Genomic DNA, 27481 nt, shown 5'->3' with positions numbered 1-27481 from the left:
AAGGTACGCTCTTACTTTGTTATTATATTGTGTTTGACTATGTATGGGTGTGGGTGTTGAATTTTAACAATTTTCTGATTAACTTAGCGAGTCTCTCGATGATAAAAAAAAAAACATCATCGTCATTTATGTGGAGGACTAGGAAAAATAATAATATGAAATTGGATATATAAAATATAATTTTATCAATTTTTTTTTTGAAATTTCAAGAAGAAAGATTTAATGTAGATACAATAATAAAAATAATGTCAAATTGGCGCATTTTTTTAAAAGTTAGAGTAACTTTGCAAAAGATTTCCGTTGATGGTAAGAAAAAATTATCGAAAATGGATAATTATTTTTTGTAAAATTCGAAGAACCTCATTTATAGTTTTACACTTTTAGAAATTGTGCTTGGATCTGAAATTCGTTTTTAAAAAATATTAAATAAATAGTATTAACACTTGTTATAAATAACCTAAAAGAGTTGAATCTAAGATTTTAGAAAAGGTAATTTAGAGTGAAAGGGTGAGTGGTTATAGAGAAGATGAACAAAGGTGAAGCGGAGAACATAAGACAGATTAGTGTAGGGTTTTAAAAAAAAATTCCTTTTAAGTTATGATATATATTATACATTTATTGATGCACATAAAATGTAATTATTACTAAGAATAGAAAATTAAATACGAATAATTTGTATTAAATGTCAATTAAAAACATTAGTAAATTAACAAAGTTATCCACCTTAAAAAGATGTATTAAAAGAATTTGACTTCGAGATCACGAATTAACTTATAGGTTAAGGATGAAGTAATTGTTCATAAAAAAAAATTGATAAAAGAGGAAAAAATTGTCATGTGTCAAATTACTCTTCTACCCCTCATATATACGAGTCTTCCGTACCCGAAGCTTTCCAAATTCGACCCTTTGACTCTATCGTCTCCCGATTCTTAAGTCTCTTTTGGCTATCGCCATCTACCTCATCGGAACTACGGTCATCGCCACCTCCACCGCCGCCGCCGTCATCGCCACCTCCGTCGAAGCATCTAATATCGTCGTCGATCTCTACGGCTCGTTAATTTTGGTTAATTTTATTCTCTTCTGTGCTAGAGGCGGCTGCAATCGAACGTTGGTGAATTACAGCGAATATTTGGTAATGTTTTATGAATTTCGAAGATTCGGTATCTGAATTGTCGTAATGTAATTGAAAATGCTAATAATATGTGGTTGCGTTTGGATTTATGCTCAAATTGTAATTTGGTTGTTTTTATTGTTCATACAAAAGCTGATTTTAGCTGGGAAAAATTAGGGCTTTGGTAACCTTACTGAGAAACTCGCGTTTTTTGTTTGTTCAGGTATTGGTTTTACTTAAAAAATGGTTTTAATGTATAAAAATAGAATGATTTAGCATATCTTTAGTTGGTGGAGATAGCTGTACTCGAGCCAAGGGTACTTCGGAAACATAACTCTTTACTTCCTTGAGGTAGGGTAAGGTTGAGGTACGCTCTATCCTCTCGAAATCCCACTTGTGGGATTTCAATGGGTATGTTGTTTTTGTTGTTAGTTGGTGGAGCTTGTTCCAGTGTTCTTTTCTTTTTGGGGTATGGCTGAGGTCAAGCTGGAAATGTTAAGAACCTAATCAAGTAAGGGATTGTAATATTAGCTTCACGGAATAGATGAGTGTAGTTTGTTGATCAATGAGTCTGAAAATGCAGTGTAATCAGAAAAGAATGTAATTTGTTAATTTCCAAACCTTAAAAATTGGTTAATATATAAAATAAAATGGTTTGACATGTGTTTAGTTGGTGGAGCTTGCTCCCTTCTTCTTTTCATTTTGGTGTCTGGTTGAGGTCAAGCTGGAAATGTTAGGAACTCAGTCAGGTAGATTCTGGGGAGTGTAATATTAGCTTTATTAATAGATGAGTGTATTTGTTGATCCATGGGTCTGAAAATGCAAGTGGAATTAGATTAGAATGTACGTTGTTGTTATACCTATAGGCTATATATTTCTTTTCCGAACTGAATTGAGGAGAAAAAACCACTCAGTTTTTTTATGTAGAGTCGAGGATTCAATATTTGTCGCTAGTGTCATTCTTTTGCTATCATTTATTTCGACAGTCTTTCTTCTTAAGGTTTTTTCACATTGATTTTGTCTAATTAGCAAGCTCCTTTTGGACAGTGACCACCACTGATATAGATTCAATGTGTACTAGTGTATTATGGTTTTTTGATTATCTTGTTACCTCATGTACATGCAATGATCAATCAGGCAAACCACTCTTTAACTTATTTCCTGGTATTGTTTTGACTGCAGTATTACAGATACTGTAAACTTATTTCACGGCAAAATGGTTTGATGAATATATGCCCACCCAGCTGAGAAAGTGTGGGAGTCTCATCTGTTTGATGGAATGCTTATGGTCTGTGCTATGAAGTACATGTTTTTTGGAAGGATACAAGATAAAAATGAATTTGCAGCATATGTCCGGGCAGATCTCAGGGCAGGTTCCAAATCAAAGTGGCACTTCTCTTCCTGGGCTACCCCAGCAGAGTGGAAATCCTTTCTCTATGCAGATGCAAAATCCGGTTGTCCATAGTAATGTGCCAAATATGGAGCCTGATTTCTCGAAAGCTCGGATTTTTATATCAAATAAGATGTAAGAAAGTATGTTCTTTGCATCTATTAAAATGTCTCCAAGGTGTTTTCTTCCTTCCATTATTCTGTTGCCTTTGGCAGGGAGGGGTGTGAGAGTTGGATGGTGTAGATAAACTAAAGTAGCAAGCCGTCAGTGACTAACTTATTAATATTGTGAGACTAGTTTGTCAAAGTTGATGAACCATATCGTATAACTAGCTTTCCTTCACCTTCAGAAGAAAATATTGATTTATTGTAGAATATGTCAAGAGGTCATATGAAAATTGTATTTTCTATAAACTGTGTAGCTAAGTTACTTGGACTCGAGTGCGGGTGTCCAATACGGGTGCGGATCTAGAGGTCAGATCCTTCATGATCTAATTTTTAAGATTTGGGGATATGGATCCATGTATGGATACGGGTGCGGGGATTTGCCTAAAAATAATTAAAATATCTAAAAATAGGGTTATAAAACCTAAATTATGAGATATTTTGTGGAGTACATGAGGAGAATCCTACAAGGAGATTAAAGAAAAATGAGTGTCATAGAAATTTCTATATAAAAGCTATTCCATTTTCTTCAATTTCATCTTAGCTTTTGTATTGATTATAGAAATCATTAAATTATCAAGACTTTCCCCGTCGACTTTGGTCAAAGTACCCAAAATTGGTTGACCAATTGGACACGGATCCCACACCCACACCCATACCCATGTCGTGTCGACACGGGTGAGACACTAAAAGTGAAGAGTGTAGCATCTTGTTCATTTGTCTGCGTAGGCTTTTCCATGTATTGCCTCTCAATAATGACAAATCATGTTGATTCCTTGGCATTTGACATTTAGTCAGACTATGATACTTAGAGAACCTTTTTTTTATTTTATAGGTGATAGTTAGAGAACTTTCTAGCTAAGTTACTCGGACTCGGCAAATTCAGTGCCGCACCTGTTTCGACACAACACTGACACGGGTAAGGGTGTGGGATCTGTGTCGGATCCGGTCAAACGAGATCGGGTGTGTTGACCAACAATTCAGAGAAGAAAATTGAAATTTTGATAGCTCAAAGTAAAAATTTGAATAGATCGGAAACAAATCCTTCAATTTTTCTGCTACATAGTGATTTATACTAGTCCTTTGTGTCCTTCGAAGGATTTTTCTTGATAAATTAGAGTAATGTACCGTGGAGGAGTTTCTAGAATCTTCGCATGGTACCAAAGCTCTCGTGCTAAGCACCCATTCGTTTTGTTTCTCTGGCTGCTTCATTTTATGCGTGATTGGAGAAGAGGGCAACATGGGGGTTTGGAGAAATAGGGTGTGGGCCGGGTCGGTCATGGTTTTGGGCCAGATTTGATTTTGTATGTTGGGCTAAATTTGGCTGAATATTTGGACATGGATAATGGTCCATAACATGGGTGAGACCAGGTCCCTTGGAGTCCTCTTATCAAAAATAAAATCAAAATTAGAGTTATTTAAATGAAAAATAGTTTCGATTCAAATTGAATTGCATTTTGACTCTGTGTTTTTGGTCTAATCAAATTTACTTTAATGATACCTTCTCTATCATTGGTGTCTTAGACTCATTATAGGGATAGGTCTTAATAGAGTTCCTTATGTAAATACGAGTTTCAGTACATAGATTACTGTTCTACAGGAATAGAAACAATTACCATTTAAAAAAAAGAAAAAAGAAAAATAGTTTCGATTTAAATTCGAGTATTATTTAATCAAAATTAGACCAGATCCATTCGATGGTACATTATAAGTTTCCATAATGTCTCATATATGTATATTTTTAGATTTTAGTTTGTTTTTTTGCCGAGTCCCCGTATCCGTATCTAGATCCATATCGCCGAATCTTAAAAATTAGATCATGAATGATCCGACATGCGGATCCACACCCTGTCGAACACTCGCACCGGAGTCCGAGCAACTTAGTTTTCTAGATTTAGAACATCCTTTTAAGTCAATTTATTTATTATTTGAATGAAATGTGACCGAGTAGAGTGGAAGACAAAGGATGAATCATTAATTGTTTGATTGATATGTAACTTATTCTTTTGCTTGGCTCCTCCTATGACTCTCTTCTGGCTTACATTTTGAGAGGTGCCTAGGTTAGTGTAAAATTTTAATTGTTGATTGTGAGATCCTTGTAGGGTGAATACTCCCTCAGTCCCTAATTACTTGTCCATTTTGACAAATCAAGAAAGGACAATTTTTTTTTACCTATTATACCCTCAATTAATTACTTTACAAAAGGCTGAACTTCTTGAAAATATTAAGTTATTAATTCATCCACTTCATAATTAATAGGGGTAAAATGGTAAATTCATTACGTCAATCATTGTTTTCTTAATAGGTGTGCCAATGCAAAAGTGGACAAGTAATTAGGGACAGAGGGAGTATTTAACTTCAGATAGGTAGAATATTGGTTTTCCTATTTAAATACAACAATGAAAGAAGGATGAAGGAGAGAACGTTGAGGCACTGTTCATGAACTGCTTAAGTTTGCAGAGAGTGCTATCTGCTTTTCTGATTGCATGGGATATACTATGTTGATTCATGGATTTTGGGAGGTTCTAGCCCTTTTAGAATGCATGTAAATTTATGTTTACTGTGCTGATGGTATGGTCAGTCCATTTTGGTGTGTATTTATTTTATTCAATTTGTGGGCTACCATTGATCAGTTTGTTTTTTTATTCTTCCCAATTATTGGCTGATAACATGAAGAAGTATATAATTTGGTAGGCAGGTATTTGACTATTTTCTGTGTTCTAAAGTACAGAGCTTTTATTTTCTTACATTGTTTGTGTGCTTTTAATGACTCCATGATTCATTTAGTGGCTGGATATTCTGTGAGCCAAGTATATAGTTTTATTTTCTGCCTAAATGTTCATTAATTTCATGTTTCCTCTGCTAAGCTTATCCCAACAGATGCTTGTCTGTGTTGTTCATTTTTCTTCTAAATCCACTTGGAATCTTTAACCACTATTTATGAAATTGATTGTACTGCAATTCTGATAAGTTTTATGATGGTGAGAACTGATGAGACAATTGAAACATTGCTGCTTTTCAGCTACGAGTATCTAATGCAGAGGCAGCAGGCCCATGAGAAACCTCCAAAGAAGGTTATGGATATAGTTAAACGCTTGGAGGAGGGCTTGTTTAAAAGTGCTTCATCAAAGGTTTGCTATTTCAGTTCTGTTCTTTATGTAGTTGTTTACGGCTTTCTACTATGATGAGAAGACGATGACAACGATAACAACACCTCAGTCCCAAACACGTTGGGGTTGGCTATATGAATCCTACTGACGATGTTCCCCATTTAAATTCATCTCAGGCCAACATTATACAAAAACAACAATAAAAATGGAAGTACTAGAAGTTCTCTATATTTCCTACTAGCATAAGAATCTCTAATAAAGCTAAAAGACTCCTAGAAAGTATTATGATAAAAATACATTCTATTTATTTTGCTTGTTGACTTAGCTCCTTGTCATGTTATTAGGAGGAGTATTTGAATCCAGCAACTTTGGAGAACCGGTTACATGTCCTGATTAAAAGCCTTCGGATGAACAACCAGAACCAGCGATTCCCTCGTGTTAATTCTTCTGGCTCCATTGGTACAATGATACCAACCCCAGGCATGACACCAAGTGCGAATTCAGCTCTGATTGGAACATCATCTGTTGACAGTTCCATGGCTGCTGGGAGTACCATTGCATCCTCTACTGGAAGCTTCTTGCCAATGGCTAATGTGTCTTCCAGTGGTACATTTGCTTTTCTTTTAGTTCTGCTGATGGTATTATTATTTTCTAGGTTATTTAAGGATTTATTTCACTTTGTACTTATCCTTGCAGGGTGTTTGACAAATGGATATCAACAGCCAACTTCCAATTTCTTGGTCAGTTCGGGTGGGAATAATTTGGTACCATCAATGAGTGGGCAAAGAATGACAAGCCAAATGATCCCCACTCCTGGGTTTAATTCCAGTTGTGGTGCTAATTTGAATAGCAACACTAGCGCACAGTCTTCCCTGAGTTTGGACTCAACCAGTAGTATTGCTGCACTTCCTAGTGTTGATTCCATGAATGTTTCACAGCCTCTGCAACAAAAGCAGCATGTTGCTGCTCAAAACAGCCGTATACTGCATACAGTTGGCAGCCATGTGGGTGGTGGAATCAGGTCCGGATTTCAGAATAGATCCTATGGACAGTCAACTGGGCCTCTGAATGGAGGGGGACTTGGAATGATTGGAAACAATTTGCACTTGGTGAATGGTTCAGCATCTGAGGGCTATATAACAGCAACCACGTATGGGAACTCCCCAAAGTCATTGCCGCAGCATTTTGATCAACAGCATCAACCATTAATGCAAGGTGCTCCCACTTTCAACCAGTGCCGATAAAATAACTCCTGCAGTCTGATTGTTTCAAGCTTCAAATTATATATGAGAATTTTTTTTAAAATTATTTTTTTGGACAGGTGATAGATATGGTATCAGTCATGCAGATACTTCGGGGTCTGGAAACTTGTGTCTTCCTGTTTCTTCTGTGGGAATGGTCATGAATAATCAAAAACCGGGTGCTGTAGCCTTACAGTCCATGTCCAGAACAAACTCTCCGTTGATTACCAATCAGTCAAACTTGACTGCCTCTGGGCAAATGCCAAATGTAAAGGTTCAACCAGTTGATCAGTCAACGAAGATGAACCATCAGTCCCAGCATTCACTGGGAGATAACCATTTATCTTCCTATCAGCATCAACATAGTCAACAGCCGCCTCAGCAGTTCCAGGAGCAACATCAACTTGTTCAATCTCAACCCCAACAGAAGCTGCAAAATCAGCAGCACCAAACTTTGTCAAGGAGCAATGCTTTTGCTCAAGCTCAGCTACCTTCTGATCTTGGTATTCAGGTAAAGTCTGAGCCTGGAAATCATGATGAAGCTCAACATTCCCGGGTCAATGCTGAGCAATTTCAGTTCTCTGACATAGATCAGTTTCAGCCAAATTCTATTGAAGACCATTCTAAAGGTACTCAGTTGCTCCCTCCTTTGTCTAGTCATCAGGATATCTGTTTTTCAGTGTCTCAGCCTTCAGAACAAATGCATCAATTGTTGAATTCACAACAGTTTGTTACTGATTCTAAGAGTTGTTTCAGCGTTTTCTCTAATGGGGTTCATTCAGATGCAGTATTTCAGGGTCAATGGTATTCCAAGTCACAAGATGGGAGTCAAATACCGGGTAGCTTCTCAGATAAGCAAAATGTGCAAGAGGAGTTGTGTCAGAGAACTTCCAGGAAAGAGGAAGCTTATCCAAATAATTTATGCACTGAGAGATCACCGATCGGTCAACCTGTTGGTAATAGAGCAGTTGCCACCAATAACGCAAGCAGCTCCATCTGCAGATTTAATCACCTTCCTCGTGAACGACAGTATTTCAATCAGCAGAAGTGGCTATTGTTTTTGACTCATGCACGTGGATGTTCTGCTCCTGAAGGGAAATGTGCAGAGAAGAATTGCATAAAAGCTCAAAAACTTGTGAAGCATATGGAACGATGCAGCACCTTTGAGTGTCAATATCCTCGTTGCCCTGCAACAAGAGACTTAATTAATCACTATAGACGTTGCAGAGATCTAAACTGTCCTGTTTGCATTCCTGTCAGGAAATTTGTACGGGCACAACAGAAAGTTGCTCGTCCTGGCTGCAATTCTGATATGCCAAATTCTGCTAATGGTACTTGTAGATCCTATGGTGCCGGTGAAATTGCTTCCAGGTTGACTGCCAAGCAGGGTTCGGTGCCAGTTCAAACAGAAGATTTACAGTTTTCTGTTAAGCGGCCGAAGATTGAGCAACCTTCTCAATCTCTTATCGTGGAAACTGAAAATTGTTTTATGTCAGTTACCGCCAGCGAGTCTCATGTTACCCAAAATGCCCAGTTCATTGAACAGCATGGCAATGCTGTGGCAATGAAATCTGAAGTCACTGACGTAATGATGGAAATTCCTGCTAAGGCTGTGCTAGTCAGTCCCAGGAGTATTGACATACGAAATGACAATTTGGATGGTACCTGCATTCGAAAGCCTGATGGTGATTCTGTTGTATCAAGTAATGCAGCTTGTCTTGTGAAACAGGAAAATGTTAAGGCTGAGAAGGACATTGATCAGCCTAAACAGGAAAATACGTCAGCACCCTCTGAAAGCACCAGCGGATCTAAGTCTGGGAAGCCTACAATAAAGGGTGTATCAATGACTGAATTATTCACCCCAGAGCAAGTCCGAGAACACATTATTGGTCTGAGGCGATGGGTTGGCCAGGTCTGTCTTGAATGCTATTGTTAGCTGTCTAACAAACACATTTACTGCCACTTTTATCTGTGTTTTAAAATGAGTTGATGATTGATGTTTTAAAAGACATTTAAAGCCTTAATTTTAGTTTTACCTTTCATCAGTACGTGGTAGAGAACATTGCAGCATTATGAGTATCTGTGGCATATATTCTACCGACATTTTTCTATTTGATTTTCTGATCCGTATACATTATCATTTCAAGGAGTGAGATTTTGATTTCTTTTTTACTTGACAGACCAAAGCAAAAGCAGAAAAAAATCAAGCAATGGAACATTCCATGAGTGAAAATTCATGTCAATTATGTGCAGTTGAGAAGCTAAATTTTGAACCTCCACCTATATATTGTACTCCATGTGGTGCTCGTATTAAACGAAATGCAATGTATTATACCATTGGAACTGGTGATACTAGACACTACTTTTGCATTCCATGCTATAATGAGGCTCGTGGAGACACCATTAATGTTGATGGGACCACTATTCCGAAGGCGAGGATGGAGAAAAAGAAAAATGACGAGGAAACTGAAGAATGGGTATTTGTCTTACCTTTTGGAATTTACTTCAGAAGATCTCAGTTTTGAAGAAACTAATTGATAAATCCTGCTCTACACTTTTTTTTCAGCTGCTCACAATGTTCTCTTCATTGTTCTGAATTTTGAATAGTTTTATTGTTTTGTCAAAATAAAAGTTACTGTTTTGTGCAGTGGGTTCAATGTGATAAGTGTGAAGCTTGGCAACATCAGATTTGTGCATTGTTCAATGGTAGGAGGAATGATGGTGGGCAAGCTGAGTATACCTGTCCCAATTGTTATATTATAGAGGTTGAAAGAGGTGAGCGTAAGCCCTTACCACAGAGTGCTGTTCTTGGAGCCAAAGATCTGCCTCGCACATGTCTCAGTGATCATATTGAGGTTCGATTAGATAAGGTTTTGAAGGATGATAGACAAAAAAGAGCAGAACGTGAAGGAAAAAGTTATGATGAGGTAAAGTCAATTGTCTTGCGTTTTGAACACTACAGCCAGCATGTTAAAGTTTCGTTGTTAAACATAAGAGAATGATACATTGATACTAGTGGCCACCAAATCCATTGTTGTGATACGTAAATGGGCATATAGTTTTGATTGATAGTCATCATCAAGGCAGTACCCTCCCCAATATAATAGAGTCCAAAACAGCTCTAAGTCATGCTATAATAAATATTGGCATTCTAAACATCATAAAACTCACACTGGTCTTTATGGTGGATGCTGCATTCACTACTTTGACCAGAATAGTTGCTTATGCTCAAGTCCAGACCGTGGAACAGCTTCAGCCTTCTAAAGAAAAGTGACATATAAGTAATATATCTGCTCTTCCTTTTTCAGAAAAAAAGAGTAAAATATCTTGTCCTCACATTTTGCAGTTTTATGTTTTCCTTTAGAGAGTTGGATAACCTCATGTGGCATTCATCTTAGAGAATATTAAGAACTGTGACAAATATTAGCTTTCATTCATATCCTGGGTAGGGATATAAATTAGCTTGTGGATTGCACCGTCTCAATTGCTTAAAAATTTTCCTAATAAAATATAGAAATTTGTTTCCTCTTGGAAAAGATGTGTTGTTCGGGTGTTTCTTCCATGTTCTGTTTATTGATATGTTTGTCAGCAATTGTTCACTTATGTTTGTTTAGTTAACCTTCTGCATATGTTTTTTATTTCCAGGTTCCTGGTGCTGAAGGGCTTGTTGTAAGAGTTGTGTCATCAGTAGACAAAAAGTTAGAAGTGAAATCAAGGTTTCTTGAGGTCTTTCAAGAAGAGAACTATCCGCTGGAGTTCCCATATAAATCAAAGGTACACTTTGACCCTTCTTTTGATTACTACAAAAGTGAGTTGTTTGGTTGTGAAAACAGAATTAAACAAAGATTAAAGTTTTGGATGTCTTTGTTGTTTGAAACAAACCAAAGCAAGCCAAACTTGTCTCTACATTATACTTTGAGATCCTTTTTCGTGAGTTATTTTTTTTTCCAACTTCTTATTTCTCAATCATATGACTATGTTATGATATTTTAGAATTAATTTAATCTTATTTTATTTTCTTCAAAATGTAATTATTATTCACTCTTTTTTTTAAAGTATATTTTCTTATATTTATATAGAAATAGTAAATGCTTTTGTATTAAATGAATGCATGTTTTCAAGGATAATAGTATAACATTCAGATACAATAAGGGGTTTGGTTGAAAGTTTATATAATAGTTGGTTATACTTCTAGTTTAATGAGTTCAGAAAACATCTTACCTAACACAATTGTTTTCCAATAACAGTCATCGAAACATCTCTTTTGCACTAAATATTTTTAAGAAACTTTTGTAACTAGTTTCTCTGAAATGCTATCCAGTCATCACATAATTGTTGTTGATAATTTTGGTGCAATGATTGGAGTGAAATTGAAATGTGTTAATACCGGATATTCTTACGTTTAAAGTAGATCAGATTATTGGTTGGCGAGACATTGTTTTTGATAAATCATTGGTACGAGAGACATCTCTGTAACATCACTAACGTGCGCCTCATTATGTGTTCCTGATGTGCATTTGATGAGAGCCTTATACAGGTAAAAAAATTATTTTGGTTCCCTCCATATTTGTTCATTTTTCCCTGACCTGAATTTTGCCTCAATACCCTTGAACTTTGTAATAGCTCCACCTCTGTCGTGAAGAGATTATTTGGGGGAAGCCTATACATCAGTGAAGTAAGTAAATAATTGGATTGGGAGCTTAATTTTGGTATGGTTGTCTTGGGAATAAAATGGTGGACTAATTCTTTTCATTTTTCTTTGATACATGTAACAAATCAATTGATCAGCTAGTTGGGATCGGCTAAGATAAATTCTGTGCAACTGTTACACTCTATTATATTGTCTTAGGATGCTAGGTCAAGTATTTGGTCATAAGATCTCTGTCTGTCATTTCTTAGCTCATTTCTCTTGCAATTAGGTGATCAGGGTTTGAGTGCTGACTAATAAGTTGCATCCTTCAGGTGTTATTGTTATTTCAGAAAATTGAGGGTGTAGAAGTGTGCCTCTTTGGCATGTATGTTCAGGAATTTGGATCTGAATGCGCACAACCAAATCATCGCCGTGTTTATCTCTCGTATCTAGATTCTGTCAAATATTTCAGGCCTGAGATCAAAGCTGCATCTGGCGAGGCTCTTCGCACATATGTGTACCATGAAATTTTGGTGATCTTCTTCTGCCATCATTTTTTTTTGTTGATTTCTTTATCTGTATTACTGATTTTTAGAGTTTTCTTATTATATTTTGATCATTCCAGATTGGATATTTAGAATATTGCAAAAAGCGTGGTTTCTCAAGTTGCTATATATGGGCTTGTCCTCCACTGAAGGGTGAAGATTATATATTATATTGCCACCCAGAAATCCAGAAAACCCCAAAATCTGACAAACTCAGAGAGTGGTGAGCTTAATAATTTTTTGATGTGTTATTCTTTTAGAATGTGTCCTTCAGTCTCATCAAATTCTTGGGTATCTGTTTTGATGAACTTCTAATATGGTGAGTTAATGTTGTTCTTTTTGGGTATATGTTCTTGACTAGTTCACTTTCTTATATTCAGGTATTTATCAATGTTAAGAAAAGCTGTGAAGGAAAAGATTGTTGTGGATCTCACAAATTTATTTGACCACTTCTTCACCACCACGGGTGAATGTAAAGCTAAAATCACTGCAGCTCGCCTGCCCTATTTTGACGGAGACTATTGGCCTGGTGCAGCAGAGGATATGATTTTTCAACTTCAACAAGAAGAAGATGGGAGGAAACATCATAAGAAGGGGGCTATGAAGAAGACCATATCAAAAAGAGCTCTTAAAGCATCTGGTCAATCTGATCTTTCTGGAAATGCGACTAAGGATATACTTCTAATGCACAAAGTAATTTTATCCTCTAGACATCTTTATTAATCTGATCATTCTGGAAATGCATCTAATTATCTACTTCTAATGCACAAAGTAATTTTAGCCTTTAAACACTTTATTTACTCCTAACCTTCTTTCTACTTCCTCTATGAATGTTTGTTGACTGATTTGCTGTTAATATGTGTTGTGCATTCATCAAAAGATACATTGCGGTTTGTGGCTTGCTGCCTTTTGAACTATTTAAACTATGTAGTATTTTTCCTCTGTAGATACTCCTCTGGAATATATTGCTTCTCTCTTATCAAGCACTGACTATTTGTAAAATTATTTTGTTTAAAGCTGATGGACTATCAACCTCCTCCTTTTATGTATACATTCTTTTGTGTCCTCACAAATTTCTACTTGTCGCAGCTTGGTGAAACTATTTCTCCAATGAAGGAAGATTTTATTATGGTCCATTTGCAGCATGCGTGTACTCATTGCTGTATTCTGATGGTATCCGGTAATCGTTGGGTATGCAAACAATGCAAGAACTTTCAGCTTTGCGACAAGTATGAGTCTTGCCTCTCTCATTTCATTTATAAGAGTTGTAAAACTTTTCTAATAAGAGTCGTGCTTATTACACACTTGAAAGTGAATCAACTACAAGTAATCTTCTTCTCATCTGAAATGGGAACAGAGAAAAAACAAGCTAGACAAAAAGTACTCAGGAGTGTCTTTTTTCTTGTTTAACAAAGTGTCATTGTCTGTCTTCTGATTGATTATCCAAAGGGACTTAATTTATAAATGACCACTAAGCTATGTATTCATGAACCAAAATCTGCCAAAACCTTGGCGTTCATATTTTTCTTTGTAATGTTAAAAGGCACCCTGTGAGTGCTGAAGTAAGGTAAACAAGGGTAGAACACACAGTACAAATGTACAATGTTGAGCAATCAGCATTATCCATCATTTCTTTTTGCTCCAGAAACAGAGCTGTCTAAGGTACAACATTTTTAGTTTCACTGGTTGTGAACTAAACATAAATGATAGTCTTCTCAAAGCAGGACAAACCTTTACTAGACCACTCATTCTTGATCATGAACTTGCTAATCTTTGCAATGTAGTTTCCCATTTGTGCATGCTGCGCATTGCACAATCAGCTGATGCCCAATAGGTGATTTTCCACATATTTATTGGAAACAATAGCGACATCTAAACTTCAAACAGCTGTCCCCATGTACGAATAAAGGAGGTAGGTTGACAATTAGCAGGGGAGGACTACGTATAAAAAAAGAAATGAAACTGTAATTTTTTTTTATTGTTGAGTGTAAGTCAGATTAGATAGTCTCATCTGGCAAAAGTTGTGAGTTACACATACAGGATAAAATGAGGGAAGGTCATCTAAGATGGTTTTTCCATCTCATACATAGGTATTATGATGATTGAAGGTGTTAAAAATGTGTTGAGATTGATCTAAGGTTCACATGGAAAATGGGATGGAAGTAAAGGATTTATATAGAGGATATTTACTAAGTGATGTTAATGTTTAGTCGTTTGTACACTTACATCTGGTTCGGTATCTCTCAAGAATAATGTTAGTTGGGTTAGAAGTGAATGGGGTGCTGTTCTATGTCTTCACTTCCTCATGCTCCTGGTAGCATGATACATAGACCGGAAAGACTTTTACGGAACTTCCTATGGAATACAACGGAGGATATAAAGAAGTTCCATTTTGTGAACCGGAGAGTTGTTACATCTCCAAAGAAATGGGGGTAGAGTTGGAGTAAAAAATCTGAATGTTTTCAACAGAGTTCTGCCAGGGAAGTGGATTTGGAGATATGGGATGGATGGGTGGTTGCTGAAAAATGTGGTATGATGGAAGGGGGATGAAGGACTAGAAACATCTCAGTCCTGTTTGGGTGCAACTTATGGATGGGTATATTATGAAGGGATGAGAAGAATTCGGTGGAATATTTCCATTTAGGGTGGGAAACGGAAGCAGGGTTAGATCTTGGGAGCACATGTAGTATGGAGAGAATTGATTGAGGGAAGTACTTCCCAACATATATATATAGTTTGGAAAAGAGAGCCAACTATCCAACAAATTCGTATGATTCATGAGGGAAGTTCACTGGAATTTGAGATTTAGGAAGAACCCACTGGACTGGGAGATTGAGGAATATCTAGCTTGGTTGAACTTTTGTACAGAGAGAACACACCACATGTTGCATTCGACGTATGAAGATGGCAAGAGAATAGAGATGATTTGTTCATTGTCAAATCTTATTATGAGAGGTTACTACGGAGAGAGAGGGATCAACATTTCCTGTTCGACTTCCCAGGGTGCATAGGAAGCTTTACTTCTTTGTGTGGTTGGTAACGAGGGAAGTGATTTTGACGACAGAAAATCTAAGGAAGAGGAGGATCACCTATGTTGGTGCTTTATGCGCAGAGGTTCGAGCGAAGAGGTGGATCATCTCCTTTTGTATTGTCAATGGATTTTGACAGCAGAAAATCTGAGGAAGAGGTTGATCATCGCCTTTTGCATTGTCAAGCAGCTAAGCGATTGTGGACGGGTCCTTGATTGGTTTGGATTGCTATGGATGATGTCGGGCACAATGAAGAAGGCGTTCCATAGTTGGGCCTTCAGGAAGGGGAAGAGAAGTTCAAGGTCTTGGAGTGTTGCTCATTTAGTTATTATGTGGTTATATGGAAAGAGAGAGATAGAACTTTTGAAGGGGTTGTCCAAAACTTTGTAAATCTGTAAAATAGTCTTTTGTCTCTAGTTTCTTTTGGTGTACCCATAAGGTACCTATTTGTGTTGATGATTTGGTTTCTTCTGTTGAGGATCATATTTTGGTGTAGGTTATCTTCTTTTTGGCATACAACTTGCATACACGTGGTTTCCACAATTTTTTAGTAAAGTTTAAATGAAAAAAAATAGTTTAGAGATACGTGTGACATTTAGAGAATCTAGAATTTTAGAGATTTCTCTAATTGTCTTAAAAGATAAATTATTGCATACATTATTTAATTTGGCCCAAATAGCATGGAATGGAATATGGATATAGAGGATGCATATTCTGCTTTTTCAAGAATGACCAAAAGTAGATTTGTCCTGAACAAGTACATCCGACCTTTTGTCTTGATTCATAGTCAAGAAAGACAGGATCTAAAGGCACACAATTATTGATCTTGACCAACTAGTTTGACATTTAGGTGGTGGTAATGCTCTAAGTATTTAGAAGATATGAATTTTGTAAAATAGCTCATTTTGGACTTATAATGGGGTGCTGTAAAGGTTTTTTTTTAGTGTGTCTATGAAATTAGATGAATTTTTCTTAGCAAGCCTCCTTGCTGGCTGAATAGAAGGTTGAGATTCCAGAATGCTAACTTTTCTATCCAAGGGGTATCTTGTGAAGAAGGCCACTTTCCTTGGTGTTCCTATCCCTTCTTAGGCTGTAGTGCTTAATAAGTTATGTGGATTGTATGCTCTTCCTAAGAAAGAGAGACACATTTGATTAATAAGTTAACTTCACTAATTACTCTGCATGAAAGGGAAAAAAAGAAGCAGAAATAATCTGCAATTGCAGTTCTTTTTGCTAGATTCTTTATAAGTTTGAAAGAGTGCCCGCTTGAGGATGACCGCTCTTATTATTCTAGCATGTTATTCTTTTCTTTGTAACATTTAGCTGTACTTCTATTCTTTAGGTGCTATGAAGTTGAGCAAAAACTCGAAGCCAGAGAAAGGCATCCTCTCTATCACAAGGACATTCATATGCTTTATCCAGTAAGTAGTTCTTTTAAGTTTTGTTTTGCAAGTGTTGCTATATTGTAGAATTTGATGATTGAGGAATAACTTTTGCAGACTGAAATTGATGATGTACCTGCTGATACCAAGGATCCAGATGAAATTCTTGAGAGTGAATTTTTTGATACAAGGCAGGCATTTTTGAGCCTTTGTCAAGGAAACCATTACCAATATGATACCCTGCGGCGTGCTAAACATTCCTCAATGATGGTCCTTTACCACCTTCATAATCCCACTGCACCAGCATTTGTGACAACTTGCAATATTTGTCATCTTGACATAGAAACAGGTCAAGGTTGGCGGTGTGAAACTTGCCCTGATTATGATGTATGTAATGCTTGCTATCAGAAGGATGGTGGAGTTGATCATCCTCACAAGTTAACTCATCACCCATCCATTGCTGAGCGTGATGCTCAGAATAAAGAAGCTAGACAACAACGAGTTCTGCAGGTGCATTTTCGTTGGCCAATTAATATTGGTTGTGGTTTTTTGCTGTTCTCTGTCACTCAACCCCCCCACCCCCAAGCCATCAGTTAAAAATAAGAGGAGAATATTCTCAGAACAGCTCTCCCAGTTCTCAGTGGGCTTTATGAGCTTTTGCTATGTCCTTCCGGTTAACGAATGCTCTGGTAGTTTTCATGGATCTAATGGACGTGGTTTTTGAACTGTTATCTTGACAAGGTCTTGGTAGTGTTCATTGATGATATTCTAGTCTATTCATGACCTTTGGGCTAAAGTTGTCTGTCAAGTCACCTTAGTCCAAAAGACTTGTGAGTCGACATAACTTGCTGCGGAGAAGCAACGGAAATCCTCCATCGAAATAATATGATATCTTTTGAGATGTTTAATTTCTCCCAAAATCATTACATGGAGACTGTTGATACTTCTCTGGAACATGTGATGATATTCTTTCCCCCTTTTTAGTAAGATATTAACTAACATGCCTAAAAGTTGCAAGATAAAATGTCACAGAAACAAATCCAAAAATGGCCACCTAACTGGTTCTACTGAAAGTTACAGAAACTATACAGGTCATTAACTTATATGAACATGTCATCTGCATATGTGAGTCTATTCTTTTTGTGCCACGACTACAAGCTCTTAGCATCTGAACTTCGTTCAGAAACTTTTATGAACTCTCCCTGGAGACTCTTGTATTTGGCTCAGTTCAAAGGTGTCAATTTCAAGTGTAAACCTTTTCTATATTGACTCCATATTATCAGGATAAGCAGTGCATCAGTGTTAGGCATTAACCTCGTGTATCCCTGGTTGTGGTTGTGTATGATAAAACATTCCTTTTTACTATGCTCATCTCTTAGTTATGTTTACATATGATGTCTGAAATGATCTTGCGATTTGACTCTGCAGCTTAGGAAGATGCTTGACCTTTTGGTGCACGCATCTCAGTGCCGCTCTTCCCATTGTCAATATCCAAACTGTCGGAAAGTTAAGGGGCTTTTCCGCCATGGTATACAGTGCAAAATACGTGCTTCAGGAGGTTGTGTTCTCTGTAAGAAAATGTGGTATCTTCTTCAACTCCATGCCCGTGCTTGCAAAGTATCTGAGTGTCATGTGCCACGATGCAGGTCAGTTGGCTTTTTTTTTATTTTTTATTAGGGGTTGGGGAAGGGGAAGTGGGAATGGAGTGGAAATCGCACTCACCTATTGTGTGGGAGACTCCCACCAATACCACTATGCTATGAGCCTTGGTGGTAGGTCAGTTGGCTATTACTTCCCGGTATAGGTGTTCGCAGTCACTTCTTTTGTAAGGTAAATAATTTATTAATTTTGGGAGAAGCTCCCGTATACAAGTGGGCGTTTGTAATCACTTATTAAAAACAACAATTGATAATAGTAATAAACAAGTTATTAAATACTGGAATGAAATGTTTCCGTATGGAGTCAAATGCATACTAAGAATTCATATAAGCCAAACCACACTAGGTTGAGGTCGATGATGGTAGTAGCAGTAGTAATAGGAATAAAGGTCATTGTAGTTTCAAAAAGAAGGTAATAGGAATAAGGTCATTATAGAAGTAAATAAATGATTTTTAATGTTGCTGCAATCCCCTTGACCCCCCTTTCCCCCTCCGTCTCCCCTTGGTGTCGTTAATCTCAGTGTTGATATCAGCTAAATCTTGTTCACAACATAAAATTGCAACTCTATTGCCATTCACACAGAGATTTGAAAGAACATCTTCGGAGGCTGCAACAGCAAGCTGATTCTCGGCGGCGGGCTGCTGTTATGGAGATGATGAGACAGCGTGCTGCAGAGGTTGCAAACAGTGCTGGGTGACCATATAGTACAAGTTGTAATGGACATACACAAGGTGTTACCAACTGTACTTGGAGGTATCAATATTTTTGGAAGAAAAGATCTCGTAGTGTACAGGAAACTGTAACGAACATACAAGCTTGTTCATTGCTGGTTAACCATCACCTACGCGTTGGTTCTTTCACTTACCCTTCTCAGGGTTATCTCCACCGTGGACTATTCCTTCACTTGGTCGTCTTTGTGTTATCTCCATTGTGATGCTTATATTATCCGAGTTGCTCTCATCAACAATGCATCTCTGGGAGTGTATAGGATGCCGAGCATTCCCCACCCATAGCTCATAAGCGATTTTCGTTAAATTTTATTCTGTGGAATTGTTGAGGGCAAATGTGCCTGTTTTCCTGATTTATTTTAGCATGCATAAAACATTGGGATTTCCTTTTCGTGTTAATAGTTAGTTGTCTTATTTAAAAATGCAAAGTACTTTACAAGTAGCAAGTTACTAGTCCTTACTAAAACTTGTTCTTGACAATTTTTTACCCGATGTGACGATGATATGAGTCGAACTTAAAGCTGAAATCGATATAATATATAGAGATAATTTCTCATTTTATAGTTGGTTTGGCTTTAACTAGCTTAGAATTTAGCAGCAGTTGATGTGATACTTGGTACTTTAGTCCCATGTATCTAGATTCGATTTATTCAATGAGCATATACTACGTGCTCCAGTTTAATTCATGTAAACCTATGCTCTAATATTAGCAAATATATTCTTGCAAATTAATAATTTAAATGTAAGTTGGTACTCTCCAGAAGTACTTCATACTAAAAACATACATAGGATAACCAAATGATAAACAAGGTTTTATTCAATTCTCTTTGCCATATTGTAATCTTGATATTTCGTACGATACTGATAGTCTAGTCTAACGTACGTAGACCTTTGGTTCGCAAATAGTAATCACATGAATCAGTTGCCTCATAATTGTAGGTATCAAAGCTAAGGTCACGAGTTCGATTCTCAGGAACCACATGATGTGTTTGGCAAGTGTTGGGGGAGAGATAGTTGGATGATACTAATATCCTGTCTATGGCAAGGCACTAGTGATGGGCTGGAGATTGCTTGGTTAGAGTCATGGTCAAATATTATGCTTACTTGATAAGTTTTATTAAGAAATAAAGTTGCGTTCTTACTATCAACTATTGCTTGTCACAAATTACAATGGCAGGTGTTTGCACCTAACTAGTGGTGCCTTTTGTCAATTTGACCAAATGGGCAAACTCTACATATTGGAAAACATGTCAGTTTGACTAAAAATGCAAACTTGAAGGGTGTGCTCGGTATGCAAGTAAAAAATATTATCACAAAACTACGACTTGTGAGAGTGGATATGAGACAATGTGACTTGTTTTCTCCGAACACGAGAAATAAGAAAACATTTTCCGAAAAATGTTTTCCTCCTTAATATACCCCTATATATTGGAAAACATATGGTGGAAATGCATACTGAATATAATGCAAACTTAACCTTTTCAGAAATTCACTTCCTGCACAGTTTGAATTAACTTGTTGTTAGTGAGAATATGATAAAATCCAATGGAAGAAAGCACAAACTAACTAAAATCACAAAGTGTAAAACATCATACTAATATAATCTTAGTCATTGCAATCTTCAAGAGAAACAGGACTAACATTAAACATAGAAGTCAACATTAAACAGAAATAAGGTTAACAAACCAACATAAATGATCTTAAATTACTACATTCATGCAGATGTTATCTGCTTATTCAGCAGAGAGCTTTCGGCGCTTGTACTTCACCATTACTTCACCTTTGACACCGACAACCATAGCGTTCCAGTCAATTTCAGGGAAAGGTGAGATCAGTTCAAACTCGAAATTTCTCAGCAAGTGACTCCATATTGCTTTAATCTGCAGATAAGCAAATGGTTCTCCAAGACAGCCATGCCTGCCTCCACCAAAAGAAATATATGAGAATGCTCCTGCAGCCTTATCTTCTTCTCTACCAGGACCGAACCTATCAGGGTCATAAGTTTCTGGATTCTTGAAGATATGTGGCAGCCTGTTTGCAAAAGCAGGTGATGTTGCAACTATATGGCCCTTCGGAATGTCATACTCTTTTCCTTCTCTGGTTGTAACACTGAAATCACTATGTGAACTGCGGAGAAGCATTATCAGTGGAGGATGGAGTCTCAGGGCTTCCTTTATGCATCTGTAGAGGGCATCCATCTCGGAAAGGATGTCGTGATCAACCTTATTCCCGTGTTTCTTCATCAGATTCTTCTGTTCATCTACAACAGCAGACATGTACTTGTTGTTGGTGAGGAGGTATGACCCTGTCCAAGTGGAAGTGATGGAACTGGTGTGCTGCCCAGCGAAAAGAGCAGCAATCAGAAGACCTGTGATCTCACCCTCTGTTGTTGGCCGTCCATCTTTGTACTTCGAGTCAATGAAGCATTGTAACATATCATTCTCTGCCTTGCCTGTATGTTTTCTAGAATTTATGATATTTGCAAAGATCTCCGCAAGCTTCTTCCGGGCATTGTCACGTCGGCGATGGGCTGGAATTGGAAGGTAGGGAAAGATAACACTGATAGGGAGCATCCCATTGTCCAGGTCATGGAAGAGAGCAGACACGTCGTCAAAGAGTTTATTGCGGACCTCTTCTCCCAACAGACATCTACTAGCTGTCAATATGATAAGATGCTCCAGTTCATACTTTAGGTCTACTTCACCACTCTCACCCCATTTTGAGAAGTACTCCTGCATTTGTCAAAGGAAGAAAACAAAGCCAGTCGATCAAATTACAATTATTCAAGGCCTATTTCTTCTCCATCTTAAGTAGCGTTTGCTAGTTTGGCCACAGATTTTGAAAATTTATCTTCAACTGATGTTTGGTCATTATCAAGTTCCAAAAACTGGTCCAGACCGGTTTTCGGGAGAGATTTCGCTTTCACTCACAAAAGTTTAAAAAATTTCCAAGTAAAATGCATGTCCAAACACAAATTCAAGTTCCAAAAATCACTACTTCAATAACTCAAATTTTCAAGTTTCAACTTCAAAATCTATGGTAAACCGGCGCTTAGAGTGCATGCATGGTTAACTGAAGCCCCCCTTTCAAAAAAGGGCCAAGTCAAAACTAAAGGTGTTGCAAATGCTAGTTCATTTAAACAAATATCTCCACCTCTTCTCAAAGACTCAAACTGAAGGATAAAAGTTGTGGTCACACAAATGAAAGAAACATACTAACTGCATGAAACAGTGAGCCCTTGATCTTGCAGTTGCAGTAAGAAATGGCAGCATGCAATTCAGGCCAAAATCTGGCAGGAATGAAGTCTTAAAAGAATAAAACAAGTGACTACCAAACAAAATCAATCACAAGAAAAGCAATGAACCCGGGGGGATGAAAAATCCAAGAGCAGAAGACGATTTCTGACTATGTTGCTTGGACTCTTCAAAAGTTCCAACTGGTGCACGACGGATCCTCCAAAGTTAGTAGATTTTTAGAGGATCCAGACATAAGTGGGACAACATTTTTGGAGAGTCCAAGCAACATAAGATTTCTAAGATTTGAGAACATTATCTTAACAACTAAGGCAACCAATATAAACATTTTCTTGTTTAATTACAGTAACACAGGTCAAATTATCTTGAAACACAATCAGAGCACAGAGACATGAGCCCACTATAATAAAAGACTTAAAACTGAAGCAAACATTAATAAACAAACTCTAAATGTCATCAATCAAATTCAAGAAAAGATAACAGATTCTTTTTAGTATACCTCAGCTTCTGTAACCATCTGATCTACATAGCCCTTCAACTTAGTAACTCTAAGAGCTTCAGTAAAGAACCTGAACTGTTCCTGCCTAATTGTATAATCAACATCAAAAACCACACCAGGTCCAAAGGTAGGCACATTGAACTGATAAACCTCTTGTTGGCTAAGATCTGTTTCTGGGGCTTTGAAAAAATGTGCAGAAACTTCTGGACCAATGAAGAATGTGATGTTCTTGTTCAACAAATTCAGAGTAAACACACTCCCAAGCTTTGGATACTCCTGTCTAAGCATCACAACTGGCCCTTTAAGGAAACGAATCAACCCACCAACAATAGGCCATGCCTTAATCACTGGAGGCAAACGCTTCTTAGATCTGGGCATAATTAGTGCAGATATGAGCTTTGCTACCAAAAGGGTAGCAACTAACAGCAACCCCACATTCAGAATCTTGTTGTCACCTAACTCCATAGCTGGAAAAAAAAACCCTGCAATTCAAGAAAATATTGAAACTTTAACATGGGAATCTTAACATCTCAGTTGTTGTTGACTATTGAACTTTCACCTCGTAATCTCATTCCCTACCCCTACCCCTACATTCTTTTTCTCAAAAGATTGAAACTTTAACATAAAGATCTGAGATTCCAAACAAATCAAGAAACAAGAAGAGAGAGAGTAATAGTGAATCTTGTTGTCACTTAACTCCATAGCTTTAAAAAAACATGCAATTCAAGAAAAGATTGAAACTTTTAAAATGGGAAATCTTAATAATTCAGTTGATTAACAATACAAACTTTCACCTTGTTAGTAAGAGTTCGATTCCCACTTTCTAACCCCCTCCCATTTCCATTCCCCCCCACCCCCATACACCAATTTTAAAAAAGATCGAAACTTTAACATAAAGATCTGAGATTCTTAACAAATCAAGAAACAGAAAGACAAAAAGAAGTACCTGAATGAAGAAAAATTACTGGAAAATTCTTTTTCAGGAGAGAATAATGATAGCCATAGTGGAGGCACACCTCATTTAGTTGAGGGTTTTCTTTTTCTGTCACTCTCTTTTTTTAGCTTAGCTATATAGAGATTCAGTCCACCAGTCTAGTGGTAACTATATTGCACAGCTGTTTTTTATTTTATTTTATTATTTTATTATTTTTTTGGTCTGACATGCACAAGAGTTTGTGTTGAGTGTAGGATTCTTTGGTAAAAATTTATAATTTTTTTTTAATTCTTAAATTTCGTGTCCGGCAGGATTTATTTGAGTGACGTTTTCAATATGATTTTTCTTCATATTCATCGTGTTCGGCAGGACTCATTTGGGTGTGAGTCTAGTGCTGGCAAAATGAGCCCATATTTTGATAACCCGCCCATATTTGATGGGTTGGGTGAGTGATTTTTTACATGGGTAAAATATGGGTTGATACCCATATTCAACCCATAAAAATATGGGTAAAATATGAATTAGTCAAATGGGTTAAGCTTCTAACTTTTATTCACTATAAATTTATGATATCACTAAAAATATTGTAATTTCTCTTGATTTTTATGCTCTTCTATAGAACTAATTATTTTTCGCTATAATTGAAAAGGTATAGTCTTTGGTCCTCCAAAAATATATATTTTAAATGTACATTTCTTTTGTTACTTATAATTATATATTTTTTATTTGTTTAATTTTATATTGAATAATAAATAATAGTGTAAAATAAGTAAATCATGTATTAGTCTTGACATTGCTTAAAGTGCATTAAGCGTGTTTTAGTCCTAAAATGCAAATATTCATTTACTTTGAAATTAAAAATATTTTCCCCTTGTTATTACATAATTGTATTTTATATATTGAAAAGTTATAAGATTTTTTTTTTACTTTTATGATACAATAAAACTAAATGAAGCATTTTCAACATTTTTCATCTAAAAAAAGACTAAAACATTTTCTTCATGTTGAATTCTTAAGTAGAGCACTATTACTCATGAAAATATGGATAAACTAGTATTTTATCCAACCCATTTTTACCCAATCCATTTTTACCCATATCAAATATGGGCGGGTTGAATTATTACCCATTTTCAACCGCCCAAATTTGACCCAACCTGCCCATTTGCCACCACTAGGTGTGACGTTCCCAATATGATTTTCTCTATATTCATCGTGTTCGACAGGACTCATTTGGATGTGACATTCCCAAAATGATTTTCTCCATATCCATCATGTCCGACATGACTCATTCATTTGAGGGGGAAGGGGACGTTCCCATATGATTTTCTTCATATTCAGGGCTTGAATTCGAGAATTTTGATTGAGAGTGAAACAATCTCATCACTGCACCACAATTCATCTTGATATATTTCATCCCTTTTATACTATGTGGTTTTTGTTGATTTGACATACTCCTTTTAAGTCATATACTCACTTTTATGTGGTCTTGTTGATTTGACATACTCTTCGTCTCATATTACATGGTATTTGTTGATTTGATATATTTTTTAAGAAAAATTTAATTTGATGTATATTTTATTAATAATGTTTTGAAACTCTAAATTTGATTACTCTTTTTGTTCACGTTTACTTGTTCATTTTGAATTTTACACGTCTATTTAGAAATAATAATTGATTGATTAGTTTACTACAAATCATATTACTTTGATGTTTAATCTTAGGAATTGAAAAATAATTTGAGGATTAAGAAGTTAATAGGGATAAGGGTCTGAAAAATACTCTAACTTTGACCGAAATTGTTGTTACGACACCAAACTTTGAAAATGATCTTTTACCCCCCCTTGCACTATTTAATAGTGTATTTTAAAGGTATATATGTGTCCACGTGGACACATTATTATTTAAAATGATGTAATATTTATGATGTCCACGTAGACACATATATACTTTTAAAATACACTATTAAATAGTATAGGGGGTAAAAGGTACTATTAAATAGTACATGGGGTAAAATGTCATTTTCAAAGTTTGGTATCGTAACAACAATTTCGGCCAAAGTTGAAGTATTTTTCAGACCCTTATTCCAAGTTAATATCAACGATAAACATAAAAAATAAAATAAAAATTCTTGATATGCTAAAAGTGACAAATAAAAGTAAAAATGAATAGAGGGAGATTCTATTTTATGTAGTTATTCAATACCTATAAATAGTATGGGAAAAAAGTAATAAAATATTATTGATTTACTATCTAGTATTAGTATAGGAGTAAAATAAACTAAATTTGAGGGAGTACTTCTACATAAATGAATATGGGCGAATTCAGGGTGTTGGGTGAAGCTTTTCGAAAATTTAATAACTTTTACCTGAATCTTGATTTTGTATTAAAATTTTTAGTACAAATACAAGAATTATGAATTGAGAACAACACATGTAAATAAAGTGTGTTGTTGATGTGGAGACAAAAAAAACTAAGCTCATCAACTCTCTTGGTTGATTTACACAACTAAATCATAACCTTTTTTGTTATCATTACTTGATTGATTGTTATGTATTATTTTCATTATTTAGCCTTCAAAGCGAGCAACGGATTGAGAGTTCAAATCCTTATTAGATAATATTTTTAAATTTTATTTTTCTATTTCTGAAATTTGAACTTAAAATATCACAATTCTCAATTAACTTTATTAACTATTAGATGACATTTTTAGGCTAGTGTTTGAGCTAACTTATTTAAGAAAAAATAATATTTGTTTTCAAATAGCTATAAAATTATAGGTACTAGACTGAAAGATTTCTCCCTAATTATAAAAAAGAATTGTTTCGCTACTTACTCTATTTCTGACCTCTCTAGACAAGTTACACCTTGTTCGGATGGTTGTTACCTGTTGTATTGTATTGTATTGTATTCTTAGTTTAAATATAATGTTTGTTTTGATTGTTACTTAAATTCTACTGTATTAAATCCATAGTTAGGTAACGACAAAAAGATCAATTTTTTGTGATGACCGATTTGGTGTAATCGCGTTGTTACCTTAATACTTTCTTCTCATTTTATTTTTATTTATTATTTAATAATCATATTTCATCTTTTATCTTGCCTTTTTCATAATAGTTCTACTACCTCGTACCCTACTTTTCTTGTAGGTTTATCACTCAAATTTTGGATGTGTGTCATTATGTAACGACGGAGAACGATACAATCTTGACAAACATTGTACTCATTAAAACAATATTGCACGATACAATACAGTACGATATATTATGAAACAATACGTAACAACCATCCAAACAAAGTGTACCTTGTAAATCTTGATAGAATGGATATGACCTCCTTTAGATAAAAAAGAATCAAGAATACTATCCTTATTTTTTGGCTTCAATAGCAGAGGTGCATCTAGGATTTCAAGATAATTGGTGCACTATTACAAAAAAAGTGGATCTAAGGTATAAATTTGATAGATTTGACATTTAGGTTCTTATCACTAAAAATCGTTAAATTTATAGTTTCAGAATTAATTCTTATCTATTGAAATTCTTACACACACACACACCCGGTCCATGCCCACGCCCGCCCGCCCGCTCGCACGCGCAGACACACACTTGGTTTAATTATATTAAAATAATTACAGTGCTAAAAAAAATTAGGAATTTCGAATGTGACAAACTTGAAAAATTTGAAGAAAAATAAACAAGATAGATATAAGATTCAAATTTTGAACCTCACTTGGAGAGGTGCACCTAATCATCATTGTATTATATGGTACTTCGAGTGTGGGTTCACTCATCTATATTTAAGTATTTTT

At 36.0% G+C, this 27481-nt stretch overlaps 2 protein-coding genes across 4 annotated transcripts; one reads left to right on the top strand and one right to left on the bottom strand.

Moving 5' to 3' along the window:
• Positions 1–905: 905 nt before the first annotated feature.
• Positions 906–19518, top strand: LOC102601489 (histone acetyltransferase HAC1-like). 3 transcript variants are annotated; one of them, XM_006348476.2, is made up of 18 exons: positions 906–1132; positions 2294–2636; positions 5688–5796; positions 6120–6381; positions 6472–6990; positions 7097–7645; positions 7805–8928; positions 9197–9493; positions 9665–9943; positions 10662–10790; positions 11979–12179; positions 12272–12414; positions 12572–12884; positions 13281–13420; positions 16563–16641; positions 16720–17112; positions 18031–18248; positions 18844–19518. In XM_006348476.2, exons 2-18 carry the CDS (start codon positions 2446–2448, stop codon positions 18956–18958), a joined length of 5061 nt encoding a protein of 1686 aa, XP_006348538.1. In that variant the 5' UTR covers positions 906–1132; positions 2294–2445; the 3' UTR covers positions 18959–19518. The 3 variants fall into 3 exon arrangements, with proteins under 3 accessions (XP_006348538.1, XP_006348537.1, XP_015164742.1); XM_006348475.2 differs by having other exon boundaries at positions 7799–8928; XM_015309256.1 differs by lacking the exon at positions 906–1132 and having other exon boundaries at positions 2556–2644; positions 7799–8928.
• Positions 19519–20569: 1051 nt separating this feature from the next.
• On the bottom strand, positions 20570–23804 carry LOC102601151 (sterol 14-demethylase). Its single transcript, XM_006348474.2, has 3 exons — positions 23689–23804; positions 22743–23224; positions 20570–21721 (listed from the first exon to the last, which is right to left on the bottom strand). The coding sequence occupies exons 2-3, from the start codon at positions 23205–23207 to the stop codon at positions 20723–20725; spliced, it is 1464 nt and encodes a 487-aa protein (XP_006348536.1). The 5' UTR covers positions 23208–23224; positions 23689–23804; the 3' UTR covers positions 20570–20722.
• Between the last annotated feature and the right edge of the window lie 3677 nt (positions 23805–27481).

The sequence above is a fragment of the Solanum tuberosum genome, unplaced genomic scaffold, assembly GCF_000226075.1.
Source record: "Solanum tuberosum cultivar DM 1-3 516 R44 unplaced genomic scaffold, SolTub_3.0 scf00098, whole genome shotgun sequence".
Lineage (NCBI taxonomy): Eukaryota > Viridiplantae > Streptophyta > Magnoliopsida > Solanales > Solanaceae > Solanum > Solanum tuberosum.
The sequence above is the reverse complement of the archived record's forward strand: the minus strand, read 5'-3'. Positions and strand labels throughout refer to the sequence as shown.

Bases quoted from the DNA above. Each gene is read 5' to 3' on its own strand.
- LOC102601489 (XM_006348475.2), top strand. From the start codon at position 2,446: ATGAATTTGCAGCATATGTCCGGGCAGATCTCAGGGCAGGTTCCAAAT. The intron at 5,797-6,119 runs GTTTGCTATTTC...TCATGTTATTAG, and splicing joins TTAAAAGTGCTTCATCAAAG to GAGGAGTATTTGAATCCAGC. The intron at 12,415-12,571 runs GTGAGCTTAATA...TCTTATATTCAG, and splicing joins TCTGACAAACTCAGAGAGTG to GTATTTATCAATGTTAAGAA.
- LOC102601151 (XM_006348474.2), bottom strand. From the start codon at position 23,207: ATGGAGTTAGGTGACAACAAGATTCTGAATGTGGGGTTGCTGTTAGTT. The intron at 21,722-22,742 runs GTATACTAAAAA...TGACAAATGCAG, and splicing joins AGATGGTTACAGAAGCTGAG to GAGTACTTCTCAAAATGGGG.